This window comes from Anabas testudineus, chromosome 15, assembly GCF_900324465.2.
Source record: "Anabas testudineus chromosome 15, fAnaTes1.2, whole genome shotgun sequence".
In the NCBI taxonomy this organism is placed as follows: domain Eukaryota; kingdom Metazoa; phylum Chordata; class Actinopteri; order Anabantiformes; family Anabantidae; genus Anabas; species Anabas testudineus.
The window spans coordinates 20,467,172-20,485,161 of NC_046624.1; the positions used below are offsets into that span (position 1 = coordinate 20,467,172).

Consider the following 17,990-nt stretch of genomic DNA (forward strand, 5'->3'; position numbering starts at 1 on the left):
GACAGTGATGTTCTGAAACACGACAACCGCTCTCTGAGTGAACAGATGGAGGTCGTCACAAGAGACCTGGAGGAGACCAAACATGAACTCTGTGACCTACAAGACACCGTGACGCGTAACACAGAGGTCCTACAAGAGAAAGACCTGGAAATTACACAACTTCAAGAAGAACGTGAAGACTTTCAATCAAACTTGGACATCGTGAATCAGGAAAATAAATCTATTGGTCAACAAAACAAGGAGCTCAGAGGGAAACTAGAGGAGTCCAGGAAACAACTGTGTGAGCTACAGGAGACCGTGACGCGTAACACAGAGTTCCTACGAGAGAAAGACGGGACAATCACACACCTTCAACACAACTTGGACATCGTGAATCAGGAAAATAAATATATCTGTGAACAAAAGGAGGCGCTCAGAAGAAACCTAGAGGAGTCCAGAAAACAACTGTGTGAGCTACAGGAGACTGTGGAACGTAATACAGCGGTGCTATGGGAAAAAGACGGGAACATCAAAAACCTTCAACACACTTTGGACATCGTGAATCAGGAAAACACATCCATTGGTCAACAAAACAAGGCGCTCAGAGGGAAACTAGAGGAGTCCAGGAAAACAACTCTGTAAGCTACAGGAGACCGTGAGGCGTAACGCAGAGTTCCTACGAGAGAAAGACGGGAAAATCACACACTTTCAACACAACTTGGACATCGTGAATCAGGAAAATAAATATATCTGTGAACAAAAGGAGACGCTCAGAGGGGAACTAGAGAAGTCCAGAAAACAACTGTGTGAGCTACAGGAGACCGTGAGGCGTAACGCAGAGGTCCTAAAGCAAAAGGAACAGGTGATCATAAGTGTACGACAAACAGCCACAAAGTCACAAATCAGCTGTAAGGAACTGAGTGAAAAAAGCATCACGCTCAGAAGGGAACTAGAGGAGGCCAACACGAAACTCAGTGACCAACAAGACACCATAAACCGTAACAGTGAGCTCCTACGAGATCAGGAGCAGAAAGTCGGTAATCTTCAGGAAGAACTCAAAAACCTTAAACTCAGTTTTGACAGCATACAGGCAGAAAACGACAAGTTGCGACAACAACAGGAGTCTCTCACAACCGACCTTGAAAACGCGACAAGAAAATATAAGCGAATTCTGCCATATGCTGATCCATTTTGGTGTTACGAATCAGATTAACACCAAAATGGAATTCTAATTCATTCTAATTGGCTTCTCTTTCTGTACACACAGCATTTACTTCTAACATCAGGCGCGTCTGTCCGTCCAGGAAGAGGGATCCCTCCTCTGTTGCTCTTCCTAAGGTCTCTTCCACCAAGTGGGAGTTTTTCCTGTTCCGATGTGAGGGTCTAAGGACAGAGCATGCTGCGGTACAGATTCTAAATTTCTAATTGGCAATTGGCAGGATAATCATTTTTTTAATTAGTTTCAATTCAATTTCAATTTTTCCTAAAACAAAAATAATAATAAAAAAAATCAAAATAAAAAAATTTAAAATAAATAAATACAAATTGTCTGTTGTTTTTAATCATTTAGGTCAAATGAGGTTTGTGTTATGGTATTTAGCTGAGGGAGGGGGAGAAAAGAAAAATGGAAAGAAACCAGTGTGTTTTTCTTTAGAGAGAAAAATAATTTTGTCCTTATAAGACCCTGAGGTAGATTTAACCAGTAACAAACTACAACAATGGTTTGTATAATATCCCAACAGAGGAGCAAGATAAGTTTCCTTTTTTTATTAAGAATAAGAGATAAAACGTCTCCATTTAAAAATATTAAGAAATGGGACAAATTAAATTGCTCATCAGTTTTTATTCTGACTGGTGGCGTTCGAGGACAGGACCTACTGCTTAAGAAAATAGCCCTGAGATTGGCGAGTTGTCCGGTGTTCCTCGCTTCTCGCCCAGTGGGAGCTGTGATCTGAGACTACTTAGATAACAGAAGTCTACTCTACACAATACAGACGTGCACAACACAAAGCAAATGACAGTACTGAACAAAAAGTGAACTATAAAAAACACAGTTAAAAAATAAAAATCCCAAAAAACTCACAACTGTGACGTGAGTTTTTAGGTACAAACATAACTCAATAAAACACTACATTAAAATAAAAAAGAGTTGTATTAAGTTGCTTTTACAGATGGGGTCAAAGTTTCCAAGGGGACAGTCCAAAAACCAGAATAAATGACACACTTATAAAATGATATTTGTGGTATTAAATTGTCTTTATAACTTTATTATCCTGGGATACATTAGCTACAAACTCAATCATCACCTGAATCACTTCCTCTCATGGTATAATGGACTAGTCCATTATATATATATATATTTATATATATATATATATATATATATATTTATATATATATATATATATATAAAATGGACTAGTCCATTTGTAGTTCGGGGAGAACTGAGACACTAGTTACTCACGAATTATAGACATACCTGCATAAAAATAGTTGTAGATGCAAAATAATTACACCTGGGTAGAATGACTTTTCCATTGACATTTATTTACGTGAAACAATCTGATGTTTAGGTTTTAGCTCCCTTACCCTGTCGAGGAAGAGGCCCCTTTTTAAAACTCTATTGTGAGCCTTCTTCTACAGAGACACATGTTCTCCACAGACAAAACTAAATTACTGCCTTTAAAAAAAAACAATAGGTGTAACCTCACCCAGTACAAACCACAACTACCCAGTGGATTGTATTTTGTCATCATTCAATTTTTAAGAATTGTTTTTATTCAAAATGGCTTTGATCTGTTTTATGGCTTTGAGGTTCAGATTCCAACAGGAAATGACATCATCACTTCATCACTTTATACCTAGGTGGAACCTAAGGATCTGTCATATTCTGATAAGTTCAGAAGCAGGTAAGTGGATAGGTAGATACTTCAGTGCTGTTTGGCACACTTTAGCGTAGAATACACACTTTGTGGAACTGAAAACACCCAAACATGAGTCAGTGGGAGCAGCTGTTTAATCTCGGACATCTGATGGATGTAAATGCAGGTCTCTGCAGAGACAACGAGCAACTAAGAAGAGAAAACGGGGATCTCTCCAGACAGAACAACAACCTCACCAAAACCGTTGAGAGACTTCGTAGGAAGAACAAGGACAAAAAGACTCTTCTCAAAGGAGTCGACAACTTACAACTTGAGAATGAGGCCCTGAAGAAAGCGATGCAGATTCATTTAAAGTACATGGACACTGAGAGGGAGACTTTAAATCAAAAGATACGGGATCTGACAAAGAAATACGAGACAGAAAAACAGACCAGGGAACGAAGGTACTCTGATCTACACAACGAGCACCAGGAGCACAGTACAGAACAGCTATATACTAGAGTCCTTCAATCCCAACGTGACTTACTGAAGGAACACAATGAATATTTGCAACAACAAGTCCTTGACATGCAACACACCATTTCTTACCTGGAAATAAGAAATCAAAATGGAAGTGAAGGCATGGAACATGTCAATCAGGACATGGAAAAACATTGTCAGGAAACTGCTAATATCTTGGAGGACCACAAAGTCAAGAATCGCACAGTTCAGCAGGAGAATGACTCTTTAAAGAAGCGCAATGAGAATCTGGAACAACAACTTTACAAGGTCGAGGAAGATTTAAGAAGAAACAAGGAGCTTCTGGAGGAAAAGGACGAGGAGCTCAAAAATAGTGTTCAAGAACTCGTAAAAAGTCAACATGACGGTGATGTTCTGAAACACGACAACCGCTCTCTGAGTGAACAGATGGAGGTCGTCACAAGAGACCTGGAGGAGACCAAACATGAACTCTGTGACCTACAAGACACCGTGACGCGTAACACAGAGGTCCTACAAGAGAAAGACCTGGAAATTACACAACTTCAAGAAGAACGTGAAGACTTTCAATCAAACTTGGACATCGTGAATCAGGAAAATAAATCTATTGGTCAACAAAACAAGGAGCTCAGAGGGAAACTAGAGGAGTCCAGGAAACAACTGTGTGAGCTACAGGAGACCGTGACGCGTAACACAGAGTTCCTACGAGAGAAAGACGGGACAATCACACACCTTCAACACAACTTGGACATCGTGAATCAGGAAAATAAATATATCTGTGAACAAAAGGAGACACTCAGAGGGGAACTAGAGGAGTCCAGAAAACAACTGTGTGAGCTACAGGAGACTGTGGAACGTAATACAGCGGTGCTATGGGAGAAAGACGGGAACATCAAAAACCTTCAACACACTTTGGACATCGTGAATCAGGAAAACACATCCATTGGTCAACAAAACAAGGCGCTCAGAGGGAAACTAGAGGAGTCCAGGAAACAACTCTGTAAGCTACAGGAGACCGTGAGGCGTAACGCAGAGTTCCTACGAGAGAAAGACGGGAAAATCACACACTTTCAACACAACTTGGACATCGTGAATCAGGAAAATAAATATATCTGTGAACAAAAGGAGGCGCTCAGAGGGGAACTAGAGAAGTCCAGAAAACAACTGTGTGAGTTACAGGAGACCGTGAGGCGTAACGCAGAGGTCCTAAAGCAAAAGGAACAGGTGATCATAAGTGTACGACAAACAGCCACAAAGTCACAAATCAGCTGTAAGGAACTGAGTGAAAAAAGCATCACGCTCAGAAGGGAACTAGAGGAGGCCAACACGAAACTCAGTGACCAACAAGACACCATAAACCGTAACAGTGAGCTCCTACGAGATCAGGAGCAGAAAGTCGGTAATCTTCAGGAAGAACTCAAAAACCTTAAACTCAGTTTTGACAGCATACAGGCAGAAAACGACAAGTTGCGACAACAACAGGAGTCTCTCACAACCGACCTTGAAAACGCGACAAGAAAATATAAGCGAATTCTGCCATATGCTGATCCATTTTGGTGTTACGAATCAGATTAACACCAAAATGGAATTCTAATTCATTCTAACTGGCTTCTCTTTCTGTACACACAGCATTTACTTCTAACATCAGGCGCGTCTGTCCGTCCAGGAAGAGGGATCCCTCCTCTGTTGCTCTTCCTAAGGTCTCTTCCACCAAGTGGGAGTTTTTCCTGTTCCGATGTGAGGGTCTAAGGACAGAGCATGCTGCGGTACAGATTCTAAATTTCTAATTGGCAATTGGCAGGATAATCATTTTTTTAATTGATTTTCAATTCAATTTCAATTTTTCCTAAAACAAAAATAATAATAAAAAAAATCAAAATAAAAAAATTTAAAATAAATAAATACAAATTGTCTGTTGTTTTTAATCATTTAGGTCAAATGAGGTTTGTGTTATGGTATTTAGCTGAGGGAGGGGGAGAAAAGAAAAATGGAAAGAAACCAGTGTGTTTTTCTTTAAAGAGAAAAATAATTTTGTCCTTATAAGACCCTGAGGTAGATTTAACCAGTAACAAACTACAACAATGGTTTGTATAATATCCCAACAGAGGAGCAAGATAAGTTTCCTTTTTTTATTAAGAATAAGAGATGAAACGTCTCCATTTAAAAATATTAAGAAATGGGACAAATTAAATTGCTCATCAGTTTTTATTCTGACTGGTGGCGTTCGAGGACAGGACCTACTGCTTAAGAAAATAGCCCTGAGATTGGCGAGTTGTCCGGTGTTCCTCGCTTCTCGCCCAGTGGGAGCTGTGATCTGAGACTACTTAGATAACAGAGGTCTACTCTACACAATACAGACGTGCACAACACAAAGCAAATGACAGTACTGAACAAAAAGTGAACTATAAAAAACACAGTTAAAAAATAAAAATCCCAAAAAACTCACAACTGTGACGTGAGTTTTTAGGTACAAACATAACTCAATAAAACACTACATTAAAATGAAAAAGAGTTGTATTAAGTTGCTTTTACAGATGGGGTCAAAGTTTCCAAGGGGACAGTCCAAAAACCAGAATAAATGACACATCTATTCATGTAGGAATCAAAACTCATCATCAGTCACCAAGTCATGATTTTTATTTGTTAGTCAGTCACAACATTACACAATTTATACAGCGCCACTTTACACTTTTATCTGATTTAACAGTTCTACAGAATAAAACAACAAATGACATTTAACACATCGCAAACCTAAAAACGCTTAATCAAACAAACTGAACCCAAAATATAATTTTCCTCCATTAAAACATTTTCATCTTTCATCTGATGATTAGGAAATTTATGATTCAGTATTAAACAAATTTCAAATAGTCGGTGACATTTAACAAATGAGCTGCCTGATGCTTCCAGAATGATTAAAAAAAGGTTTTTATTTTGCTCTTTTTCGAATTGTGAAATTGCATCAACATGTCGTAAAAATTAACTTTGAACTTTCTTCTTCTTAAGTTTTCTATCAACCCTCAAAAAACTTGACAAAGAACGAGCAGAGCGCGTGCCATCCATCGCTGCAGTAACTCTGCACCGGCTCCATGTCATTCACATAGCCCTCCTCGTCAGACCCAACCATTCCCTCTGTCTTCTTCTTCTCCTCTTCCTCCTCCTCCTTCTTCTTCCTCCTCTCTGCCCTCCCTCCGTCTGAGCTCCTAGTGGCTGTTGATACCTTCTTCTTTCCTCCTTCCTTTCCTCCCTTCCTCTCCTCCTCACCGCTGCGTTGTGCAAGTTTCATGTGGGCCTCAGCCGCCGCCTTTTTGCAGGTTTTGGCTTTCAGGACCTTTTCTCCTTCACAGGCGTTCTGCCTTTTCTTCAGTTTACCCACCAGCTGCTTCCAGTACTGGCTGGACTTCAGCCCGTAACCCTGACATAGGTCTGGTTTACCAGCGTAACGGCACCAGTACCTGAGGGAGGGGGAGAAAAGAAAAATGGAAAGAAACCAGAGAACAAGGAAAGTGAATAAAGGCTGTCAAAGACTGAAGCTCATGAAACAACTGAAACTTCTCTTGCACCCTATCTTCCTTTTTTGTCATTGTTTGTTGCCATGTCCTATTTTAGAAAGACAAAGCTACAAAACCCAGCATTATTATATGACAAGCTACACTTTGGGACAGATCAGCATCATTATAGTTGCACGAGTAAGTAACAACAGGAATAAATCTTCCCAGCACTCAGTTGTCCAGAATGAAACTACTTCATCCTTATAATACGTTCCTGTTTTGATTGAACTTGTCACTAACTGAACTCCAGGATCATGATGATTGAAAATAACCAACTGGTTCACTAAATGACATTTGATGGCAGTAAATTAATAATTATGTCCTATTTCCACATTGCACTCTACAACCTCCACAGACTGGAGTTAGAGCAGGTAATGTTTGCCTCACCTCTCTCCCAGTGTTTCAGTGCTGCAGTTCACCAGCAGGCTCACCAGGCCTTCACCGGACGTCTGCCAGTTGCAGCGATGCCCCTCCTTGGTGGTCAGCTCCCCGGAGCCGGGCACTGAGCGATTTCTGGGCCGCTTGGCCGGTGGAGGGGACGGCGGGGGCTGGCGGGGTTTATCAGGCTTCCCCTGACCTGACTGCCGCTTGGCCTCAGTGAGGGCAGGAAGGGAGAGGAGGAGGAGGAAGAGGAAGGTGCACGGCAGGACCTTCATTGTGGCTGGAGAAAGAAATTTAGTTGGGCAAAGGGGAAAAAAGTCAATTTTCTGAGCCCTTGTATTTAATTTTACTTCCTTTTAGCAAACAGACAGGTGGAGACAGCTGGTGGACATCAAACCTAAAGGAAATAGTGAACATGAACCCTTAAATGTTTAAAATACTCTTCTCTCCTTTATCTAGTTATATTCTTAATGCAATACTGAGAAAGTTGTGAGTGTGACAGCTGTGTAAATGTATTTCAGCACTACAATCAACCCTGAATAAGAACCACAATGAAACTTTAATCCTCCCTTCAAGGCAACTGGGTCAGTGCAGCTTCAAACACTGTGAGAAATTAGCACCATTGTGTATCAACACGTACAGCTGGCAGATTCAACCCTGGCATGTGTAATGAAAAACAGTTAAAGTAGTTATGTCGACTGAATTGGTTCAACTTCATTAATCTTTTACTAACAGGAACTTGAGAATGTTTGCTGCCTTTCTCTGCATCAGAACTCTTCAGTTTCAGAGTGACATGTTATAAGATCGGACAACGGGCACAGAGTGCGGGTGTGAGCCGCTGTCAGTCGCTTATTAAAAATCAGCCAAGTGCCAGAAACCCTCCCCCCAGAATGGACATGTAGCTACCAAACAAGAAGCAAGAAGGGGGGAAGGTGGAGGAGAGCAGCACAATAATTTATGTAAATGACACAAATACATTTTCCACTTTCATGAGATTAAAAAACGTTCAACAAAACAATTTCAATATTGTAGTAAAAAAACTAAACATGTATAAAACATGTATTGGTTCCATGTCTTCTCCTCTGTTTGTCTGATAACAAGTATCTAATAATGTTGGATTAGGATTAAAATAAATTAATTCTTATTTATTACACATAAACATTATGATTTAAATGTGTTAATTCAGTCAATTAAAAACTCTTGGTTGATGAAAATGTTCAGACAGGGTTACATTTCAATTTTATTTGTATAGCACCACATCACAGCAGAAATCATCTCAAGGCACTTTACAGTGCAGGAGGTTTGAGACCTCACAAACTATAACTCTGAGATTGACCCAGAGTCTGTTTCTCATGTCAAGTTTTGTGTTTAATTAGCAAGATATATTAAATAAAACTGAGTCTGCATTAATCTGAGACAAAGTGTTGACGTTCAGAACACTGTGCTGCTTATTGTTCTTAATGCCCCCTGTTTCTGATGAAATGGAAAAACAAATTAAAAGTCCACTGTGCTCCAGAACATCTTGATGCTTTGAGTATTTATTGGATTTATTGTCTCTACTTCACAATAAGAGTAATTCAAACCCAGGAATTACTGCAGTGCAGTTACAAGCTGCTGTAGTTTCCATTCATATCTGTCCAGACTCATATTCTAACCAGTTTACTCCTTCGATCTTTGTGCCAGATGGAACGAGATTGTAGTGTTTCTGACACGTCTCATGGGAATAAGACATGAATGACATGTCAATCACAGTGACGTTGACCTTTGACCACCAACATGTAATCGGTTCTTGAGTCTAAGTGGACCTTTGTGGCGAATTTGAAATATCATTTTCACAAGAATAGACAGATTGGAGATCACAGTGACTTTGACCTTTGACCATTAAGATCTAATCAGATTCAGCTTATTAGTGACTCAAAGTGGGCATTTAGAAGAAATGTGAGTCTACAAGAACGGGTTGGATGGACAACCATGGAGAATCATAACTAACAATACATTTTAATATTTTATATTAGTGGAGACTTCGCACTGTGCTCAGTGAACTGCATAAAAAGATGGTGATGAGATGTATTCAGTCATTAATCAACGCACGGTTGCAGTTAATGTGAATTGTACTGACGTCACCATAAAGTCTCATGGTTCCTTACAGGCACAGTGTATATAAATATTAAAATACACGTGATGTCCACAAAAACAAATGTATGGTTCTCTACGTGTGTGCAGTACGGTAATAAATAGATTAGAGGAACATGTGTTCCCTTAGTCAGATCTGCTAAAATCTCACTCTATCAATTTAATAAAACCTTTACTGAAATATGTCCTGTACACAGTTTGAAAACTAATACATCATTGTATTTATGTGTACAATGTGTACATGTATATAATATTCAGGTGGGATTATTCCACTGACAGTAAAGAGGCTACTGACTAATAAATTATCTTACATAATAAAATAAAAATCTGCCACTCATTTACATATAAAACTGAAATATTCATGCTTCACGTGCTACAATGAAAGATTGAACTCAGCAACAGTGTGAAACAGCTTCACAAGTACAGAACCAACTTCTACAGAAGATCTCACAGTTAGGAATCCAGGTTTCATTTCACAAAGATGTTCAGATCATTAATTTAATGTTTTCAAAACGTGAACACTCCTGATAAACCTGCTGCCACCGCAACCCAATTCCAGATCAGAAGAATGAAGGGATATACTGACATAAAGGATCATTTCAGTTTAACCCAACATATTTCCCATTATTTTATCTGTGTGACGTCCTAACTTAGCTCCTGCCATGTCCATATAACTGCCAGATGTTCTGCTAACATAATGAGGCTACATTGATAATTACTGTAAAGTTGTAGATATGTTGATCTTAAATAATATAATACATTTTCTCAGACTGTGTTTTTTCTTCCACCCAAATGTCCAGTCTTTCAGTACAACATGCAGTTTGTGCCAGATAGATTGTGGTTGGGTTTATTTTTAAAAATGGTGATTTTAAACACCTTTACTTTTAACATTTTTCCCTAATCTTGAACCTGCTTCTGGTGCCTAATGATAACACATATAGGACTCTGGAGTTTAAACCATATTTACCAGTGTGGCACACTAAACACCGGCTGCTCACTTTAGCCTCCTGTCCTGCTTGAGAATGCATTTCTATTGATAAAAGTGACAATTCATTTTTTAAAATAAGTGCATTTGACCATATTCTATCCAGTAACTATGTTCCCTATAAAGCGCACGTGTGATCACATTTCATTTTTGCAGGAATATAATTTTTACGAGACAGCGTGGAGATTCAGCTACTTGCACGAAACAACAAATTAAAAGTAGTATCAGCATCCAGCTGGTTTCTAAATGAACTTGATTTTTACATGAATCATTTCACTTCATTTTCTGAGTCTGACTGTAATTAGTCACAAAATGAGCCACTGTGCTAATTCACAGTGATCTTCAATGTCCTGAATAACCTTATCACCCAGCATGTTGTTATTTTCATCATCATACAGACTGATGTTCATTGTAGTTACTGTCATCACTTCAGTCATTCACCAAATTATTAAACCCAGAGTAGACAGTGTGGGAGCTAAATTCACAGACGCAAAGGACGACGCCAAAGACAAAGAGGCCACAGGACCATTTAGTGCCTCAGGAAAACGGTGGTGTTTCTGCTCTGCACAGCCGACTGAGGAGAAGACGGTTTGCTGCAGAGACTGGACCCAGTTCCAGGCTCGGAAAACTGAGGTGTCCACAAATCATTCCAGTTGTGTAATTATTCTTTCTGAAGTTTTTAATGCTTTGTCATCCTGGAGATTTGTTTACTTCAACAAAATTGACTGGAGAGTTGTTCAGATGCTCATTTCTCCATACAATAAGGAAGTGGTAAAGTACTGAGTTAGCTGAGAAATGTGTCCCAACAGCATTAAACACTGTTTCATTGCTGGACCCACTCTGACAAGTTACAATGGTAACAAAGGTAAAAAGTTCCAAATGTGGTGGACAGTTATCCCAGTTATATAAAACAGGGTTGTCATCATCTCTTGCAGTTGGCTTCATTCTGTGGTTACTTTCCACGAGAACGTCCTCTCAAAAATCATGTTTATGCCGTAGAAGACAAATTCCTATAGCTGAATCCTCATTCCCCGAATCACTACAGCGACGCAAAAAAGTGTCTCTCAGCATTTAAAGTTTAATCCAGTGTCTCAAACACCTGCAGCTGTTTGATCATGAGATGATGCCTGGAAGCCAATCAGAATCAGCTGACCGTGGTTTACATGAGGAAATCACTGAACCTCCTCAGGTGAGTTCCAGTTTAAATTCAATCGTCTGCAAGTGGTGTTGTTTGGTATAGTTACTGTTATTCACTGATGCACAAATGACTCAGCGTCTCAGCCTAGTAGCAGATATCTCCTAAATGGATATCTTAAATACTATTCACCTTTTGAGAATGGGAGGGGTTGTGACCTTGAGGATTCACTGCATTTACAATAAGTACAATAGAAATGCATTTCCTGAATAACTGGGAAACAACAACAAGCTTCAGCTTTCAGACCTGTAAAGCAGGTTCGCTGCAGATTTCCACAGCTGCCTTTTAAGTTAAAAAAATGTCATAAATACTGAATTTTAAAAGTTAATTGGATAATACAACAAAAAATCATAACAGGTGCAGAAGTGTCTGTTCTACTGCAAAAACAAAGACGCACAGCATCAAAACAAAAATAATCCCCCTCACGAGCACATCCCCCACTCCTCCAAATCCATCCCTCATTAATAAGTCATCACTTAACCAAATCTTTCTTCCCTCTCTCTAACAATCAAATACATGTTTTTAGGAAGAAGCATTAATACAGAATAGAGTTTAGTGTCCCAGGTCCCAGGTTTGTTTAGTTTTTAGTGTGAGCAGAGGCCCAGTGTTCTTACCATGTGACGCTCCACGGCTCTGAGTCGCTGTGAGAATGTGGGGGCCACGGACACTCGGATAAAAGAGGGGGAAGACAAGGATAAAGGACGAGGAGGAGGAAGGAGGGGTTCAGGGAATAAGAAATGCCCACTCAAAACCAAGGACACCTCCCACATTCACCCTGCTGACAAAACCCTGTGTGTGTGTGTGTGTGTGAGACCCTTGCCAAGGTTTCTTGCTGTGTGCGACACAGACAACACCTCAAGGGTTTGGACGTCAGTGTCATTCTGCTCGTGAACAAAACGCTTCTTTGTTTGTCACTAGAAACTGATTTAGTTTCATCAAATAAAATAAAAACATGAACTTTGACCCGTACAGTCGCCATGATTTTGTTGTTAATCATATAAATAGTAAATAGATTAAGTTTGGTTTTCAGTGAATTAGTGTGTGTGCTGTTCTGATCAGTAACAACCTTTATTTTCTACTGATTTTCCAGACAAACTGTGATTTTTTATGTATTTTTTTGTATTAAATAGCCCACGTGTGATTTTTCCACAGAACAAAAAGTTCTGCTGCTTCAACAACAACAAAAAAGACGTTTTATATAAATTATGGTTCTTTAAGGTAAAACTAAATGTCAGCTTCTCAACTAATAGGCAGGTAAAAGCTTCATGTTTAATGTTTAGTGCTGGATTCTCAACATAATTAAAAACTACAAAACTAATCTTTCCATATCAAATTTAGCCCTATCCATACACAATAAACACAACTCCACATCACACACAAGCTTTATTAACCTTCTCTTTTGAGGGTGTTGAATCTGCTTTGTGCTTGCAAAAGACTATTTAAAGTTGATTTGATTATTTACACGTCCAACCAAGTTGAAATGGCAAAACTGATTTGTTTTTTGCTTTAGATCAAAGAGATTTGAATTGATCGAAAGATAGATTTGTTCAGAATTTAACATTTGTTTGATGCTATGTACATCATAATAATGAGACAACTGACCTACCTGTAAATTTCAAGTGAGCAAAAGTACTAAAACATTCAATTCTTTTGTTTCTCTGTTCTATGAGACTGATTGTCAAATAACTAACTTTAAATGCTGCTGGTTTTAGCCTTTGGTTTGAAATGTGCATTTGTTATTTAAAAGGATAAATCATCATGAAAACCAGAGAGCTGTCGATGGGAGCAATCAGAGCCACAAACATTGGGCAAAGTCAGTTAAACAATTAAGAATGAAAGAAAGAAACCACCGGTGCACTGACCATCAGACACAAAAAACGGCTGATAAAAGAAGCAGCATCAGAAGTGATATCGCCAACTCGTCCCACAGAGCAGGAGTGAACGTGTGACAGCAGAGTACGTATGAAGAAATACTAAACAAACGCTGCGAACGTGCTAAATGACGTTAAAATAAGACAAATACAGTCTAAACAAATATCTGGTGCTGATGCTAATGCATGCCCTGTCCATGTATGACTTTAACTCAAAGTAGCTTTTCCTCCTCTTCAATTTGCCTGAGTCTCTCTCTCCCTCTGTCACTGTATTTATTAGAATAAGTAAATCAGTCCTCAGCAAGATGAACGAGGAGAATCTTCTCTCTCCTTCAGGACAAAGACTCATGCAGGAATCTGGGTCACAGCTTAACCCCCTGCTGACACCCTGTCATCGCCGCCCAGCTCCTTCTCATTCAGCTCAGGGGTTGGTAGAGCTCCGAGGACGGCTCTTTCCCCACGCACACTGCCAAAAATCTGCTTGGCAAAGGAAGGATGCTCTGAAAAACAAGTCAACAACAGTAAACATGTCGTTCCGCCCAGTCTGGACCAATCAGGAACAAATATGTCACCTTGTTTTCAGCTATAAGTGTACTTCACTGTGGAGCAGAGTGGAACGCCTGAAAAGCTGAAGACAGTGGTGAGAAGCATCATTTCATCTAGTTTAGTCAAAAGCAGATGAGTTTGTTTGTAACTTCTAGAGGACAGAATAAAAAACGAGAAATGTTCTCACCTCCACTCGTAAATTAAAAAAGATATGTTATTATATGAAAATGAAAAGACAAACCCTTCATTCTGTAAAATCATCTGTATTAGCCTGGGAAAATGTTGAGTATTTTATTAAAGCTGCATTAATAATTTCTAGACCACCAGGGGGCAGAAGGACCCCTAAAACAACATATTGTGGCACTGTGAAGTGGATCTGGCATCATGCCCTGAATGTGACTGACTGAAGGAAACAGGTATACATCTGCAGAAAAATACACTGAATTTGGTTTAATTATTCAGCCAGTAAGGCAAAAAAAAAAGAAGACATGAAAATAGGTGATGCCTAATTAGTAACAGAGAGAGCAGGTGCTGGTTTCTTCATCAGTCTCCCTTCACTATTTATGTATACTCATATACACATGTGATTAATGTTTTGTACATGCAGTTGCAAAATACAGTGGCAAGAAAAAGTATGTGAACCTTTAGAAATGTCATAAAATGTGATCTGATTTTTAATTAAGAGTATTAACAAATGTAATGTGCCTAAAAAAACACACAAAAAGATCCTTCATGTCTCTTTCCACTAGAACTATAAGGTTTTTATAGATGTTCTTAATAAGACATAAATTATCAGAATTTTTTTATGTTATTACTTTAGACACGTTATATTTGTGAAATAGAAAACCATGAAATTCCAATACTTTTCACATACTTTTTCTTGACACTGTTTGCAATGTTGTCCAGACGTTGTTAGAGGATCCACCTGCCTGGTGGCTAATTAGCAGAAAATCCTCTTTGGATTATGATTCAGCTAAATATTTTAAACAGATGGAAATTGCATGGGTAAAAATGACGGGACATTTCAAACAAGTCATTTCAAACAAGTTATTTCAAACAAGTAATTTCAAACAAGTCATTTCAAACAAGTCATTTTAAACAAGTCATTTCAAACAAGTCATTTTAAACAAGTTATTTCAAATAGGTCATTTCTGTTGCCGTTAGTGACACTTCTGCACCTTGTTGTTCTTCCTGTTTGATGTGAATCAATACATTAAGGTTTTATACTAAATAGGACAAAGACGAAGCAAAAGAGTCGACTCTTTTGTCGACTCTTCTTTTGTGTTTCTCAGCTAATCAGATTAATAATTTGTGTTTGTCACTGTATAAGTGAGTAACTGTGTGTCCTTTTGTGCTGAGTGTCACAAAAAGACAGATGAGAACAGATATGTAGCTGGGACTCGGTTGCCTCCTACTGGTGGTCAAGAGAGAGATCCGGAGAGCACATGGGAAAGACACAGTCAAGAGTAGAATGACTAAAGACTAAAGGGTCTTAAGATGTTTTCAAATCCATACTCTACTTTTTTCTTTCATGCAACAAAGCACATGTAATTCCACGTTTCCACACAGAAACTAAAATACACAAAGGAGTGGGCTGCAGGTCTCTTAATATACAGTATCAATATTCACTTCACTATGGTTCATTCAGATGAAGTCACATTCTGAACCCGTGCTGCATGGTTTAATCCTGTTTTCTTGGTCAACAACACCTCATACCTCTTCTTTTTTATTTAATAATTCTGTCACTTAACTGTGTGTAAAATGTCTCTGACCACACTGGAAATCTTGGAGAACATCTGCAAGGTCACTATTGTTACCTTTAGCCTCGGTGTGTGTCTCTGTGTGTGTGAAACTGAGACGAGCTGGTGATGACTTGGAGTCCTTGACAGCAAACAGAGGCGTCCACTTTCAGGCTTTTAACAGTCATTGAGTGGTGGCCGCAATCAGCGCTCCACCGTCGCTGTCTCCTCCTCTGCTGTGATTACTTGGATGATTATGACACCAAACCATGACCTCTGGTGTCTGTGTGCTCATACTTTAAAGACACAAAAGGGAAAGAGACAGAAGATAAAAGAGAGAAAGTTAAAAAATGAATGGGATGAGACTGAAACGAGCCGTTTGCCACTGGAAAATCACTGAGAGCTACGACAGCTGTCGTCCGTTGGCATGTTGAAGCTGCTGATACATGTGTTAGATCATATCAGCTCTGCACAGTCTGCGATTTTAAAGTAATTTCATGGTTTCTAGTTTGCAAATAAATATGTTTATATACAACGATTCAATTTCTTAATGTGGGAGGTTCAAGTAGAGCAATGGAAAGTACAGTCAGAGTGGTTGGAAGTTTGTTTAATTTTAGTCATAATTTGAATTTCTGTGTTAAATATGGCAGAAGGAAAAAAGGTACATTGGCAGATCCACCCACTGAATATCGATGCTGTGCTTAGTGTAGCAATCCTAATCCAGGATGAGGCTTTGGTGCTTAGTGATCACACGGTATGTTAATAATCATCAGCTGGAAACCAACCTGCAGCCTGATACGACCTGAGAAATGTATTCATAAGTGTTTCTGAAGTGGCTGTAGTCATTTCAAAGGACACATAGAGATACATCAACTATACATGTTGATGATCATTTGAGGTGTACACTTAGTGGGGTCAGCATGTTGCCTTGATCATAACATAGGACGTTTCTGCACAGCTGCAGACGACAGACACTTATATAAACTCAGATGGTGTGAAGAGCGAAACATGCTTGTCAAGAATAGAATCAAAAAAGTAGAATAGAGCACACATCACAAGAACAGTACAGCACATGTGGTGTACTGTTTGCTTTTCTGCTGTTCCAGTATGTGCAGTTGTTTTATCTTTGTTGTGCTGTAGACACAGAAACTATGAATCCTCCCTCCACCACATCACTTCCTTCCACTGGTCAAAACTGCAGCCACTCGAGGTCTTTGAACAAAACATATGTTGTTTTAGGAAACACACGAGTCCTACGTGTGTTAATAAAGCCAAAAATGTTATAAATAAAATATATATATTATAAAATGTGTGTGTGTGTGTGTGTGTGTGTGTGTGTGTGTGTGTGTGTGTGTTTGCTAAATGGATTGTTCCTGTTAACTATAACCGCTGCCTTCACATGATATAGAGGATAATAAAGGAGCTGTGAAATATTCACACTGCAAACATTTGTCATTGCTACTGCAGAGATCAGAAATAGAAGCCGTGTGGGAGGTTTTACTCTCAACCTCCAAAATTATCTGCACACTCCCGTTCTGAGGTATAAAGGTTTGTAAAGGTTTAGCATGATTGATAGTGATGCAGCAGAGTCTGTTCTCATGAGCCAGATGTGTGCAGAAATATGACGTGATGAGAGAAATGAATTCAACGTATTTCCTCAGTGTTGTGATTTTAAGACCTGTCTTCAAAATGTCAACTCTTGCAATTCATCTGAAGACGTTTGAGACTCGCCCTTTTTTCCTGTCAGAGAAGGTCAAGTGTTCCTTCTTGTCTGGCATCAATTTTATTTTCTACATTTTCTTATTACTAGGACAGTAAACATACTTTGCTACAGGTGTAACTAATAGGTAGGCTACTAGTTAGAGTTAGTTTTTTCAAACTAAGGCATAAAAAGACATTATATACCAGTTATATACTTATAATCAGACAGAAAATGTTCCGCATTGAGTCAAGTTTGTTTGAGTTATGTAAAAATATATTTTCAAGTGTAACTGCTCAGTCCATGGAAAATAGAGAGATACTGTACCAGAAAAAGACGAGGAAATTATTACTCAATCAATCTTTAGTGTTTAGTTTTGACTGAGCTGATAAAGTCAAGTCCTCACATTAATAGTTTTAACTTGAATCTTGCTGTGCTGAGTGTGAGTAAATACGAGATAAACGCTGCTGCATTATGCATCAGGACCAAACACTGAGATGAATCTGGATGCAGTGAGGAGAGGACGTGTGATGGTCAGTGAATCAGACAGAA

The 17,990-nt window shown here is 39.0% G+C and overlaps 1 protein-coding gene across 1 annotated transcript; it reads right to left on the minus strand.

The window, feature by feature from the left end:
• Positions 1-5,960: 5,960 nt before the first annotated feature.
• On the minus strand, positions 5,961-12,328 carry fgfbp3 (fibroblast growth factor binding protein 3). The gene is made up of 3 exons (XM_026356080.1): positions 12,198-12,328; positions 7,277-7,550; positions 5,961-6,793 (listed from the first exon to the last, which is right to left on the minus strand). Exons 2-3 carry the CDS (start codon positions 7,543-7,545, stop codon positions 6,352-6,354), a joined length of 711 nt encoding a protein of 236 aa, XP_026211865.1. The 5' UTR covers positions 7,546-7,550; positions 12,198-12,328; the 3' UTR covers positions 5,961-6,351.
• Between the last annotated feature and the right edge of the window lie 5,662 nt (positions 12,329-17,990).

Bases quoted from the DNA above. Each gene is read 5' to 3' on its own strand.
- fgfbp3 (XM_026356080.1), bottom strand. From the start codon at position 7,545: ATGAAGGTCCTGCCGTGCACCTTCCTCTTCCTCCTCCTCCTCTCCCTT. The intron at 6,794-7,276 runs GTGAGGCAAACA...CCCCTCCCTCAG, and splicing joins ACTGAAACACTGGGAGAGAG to GTACTGGTGCCGTTACGCTG.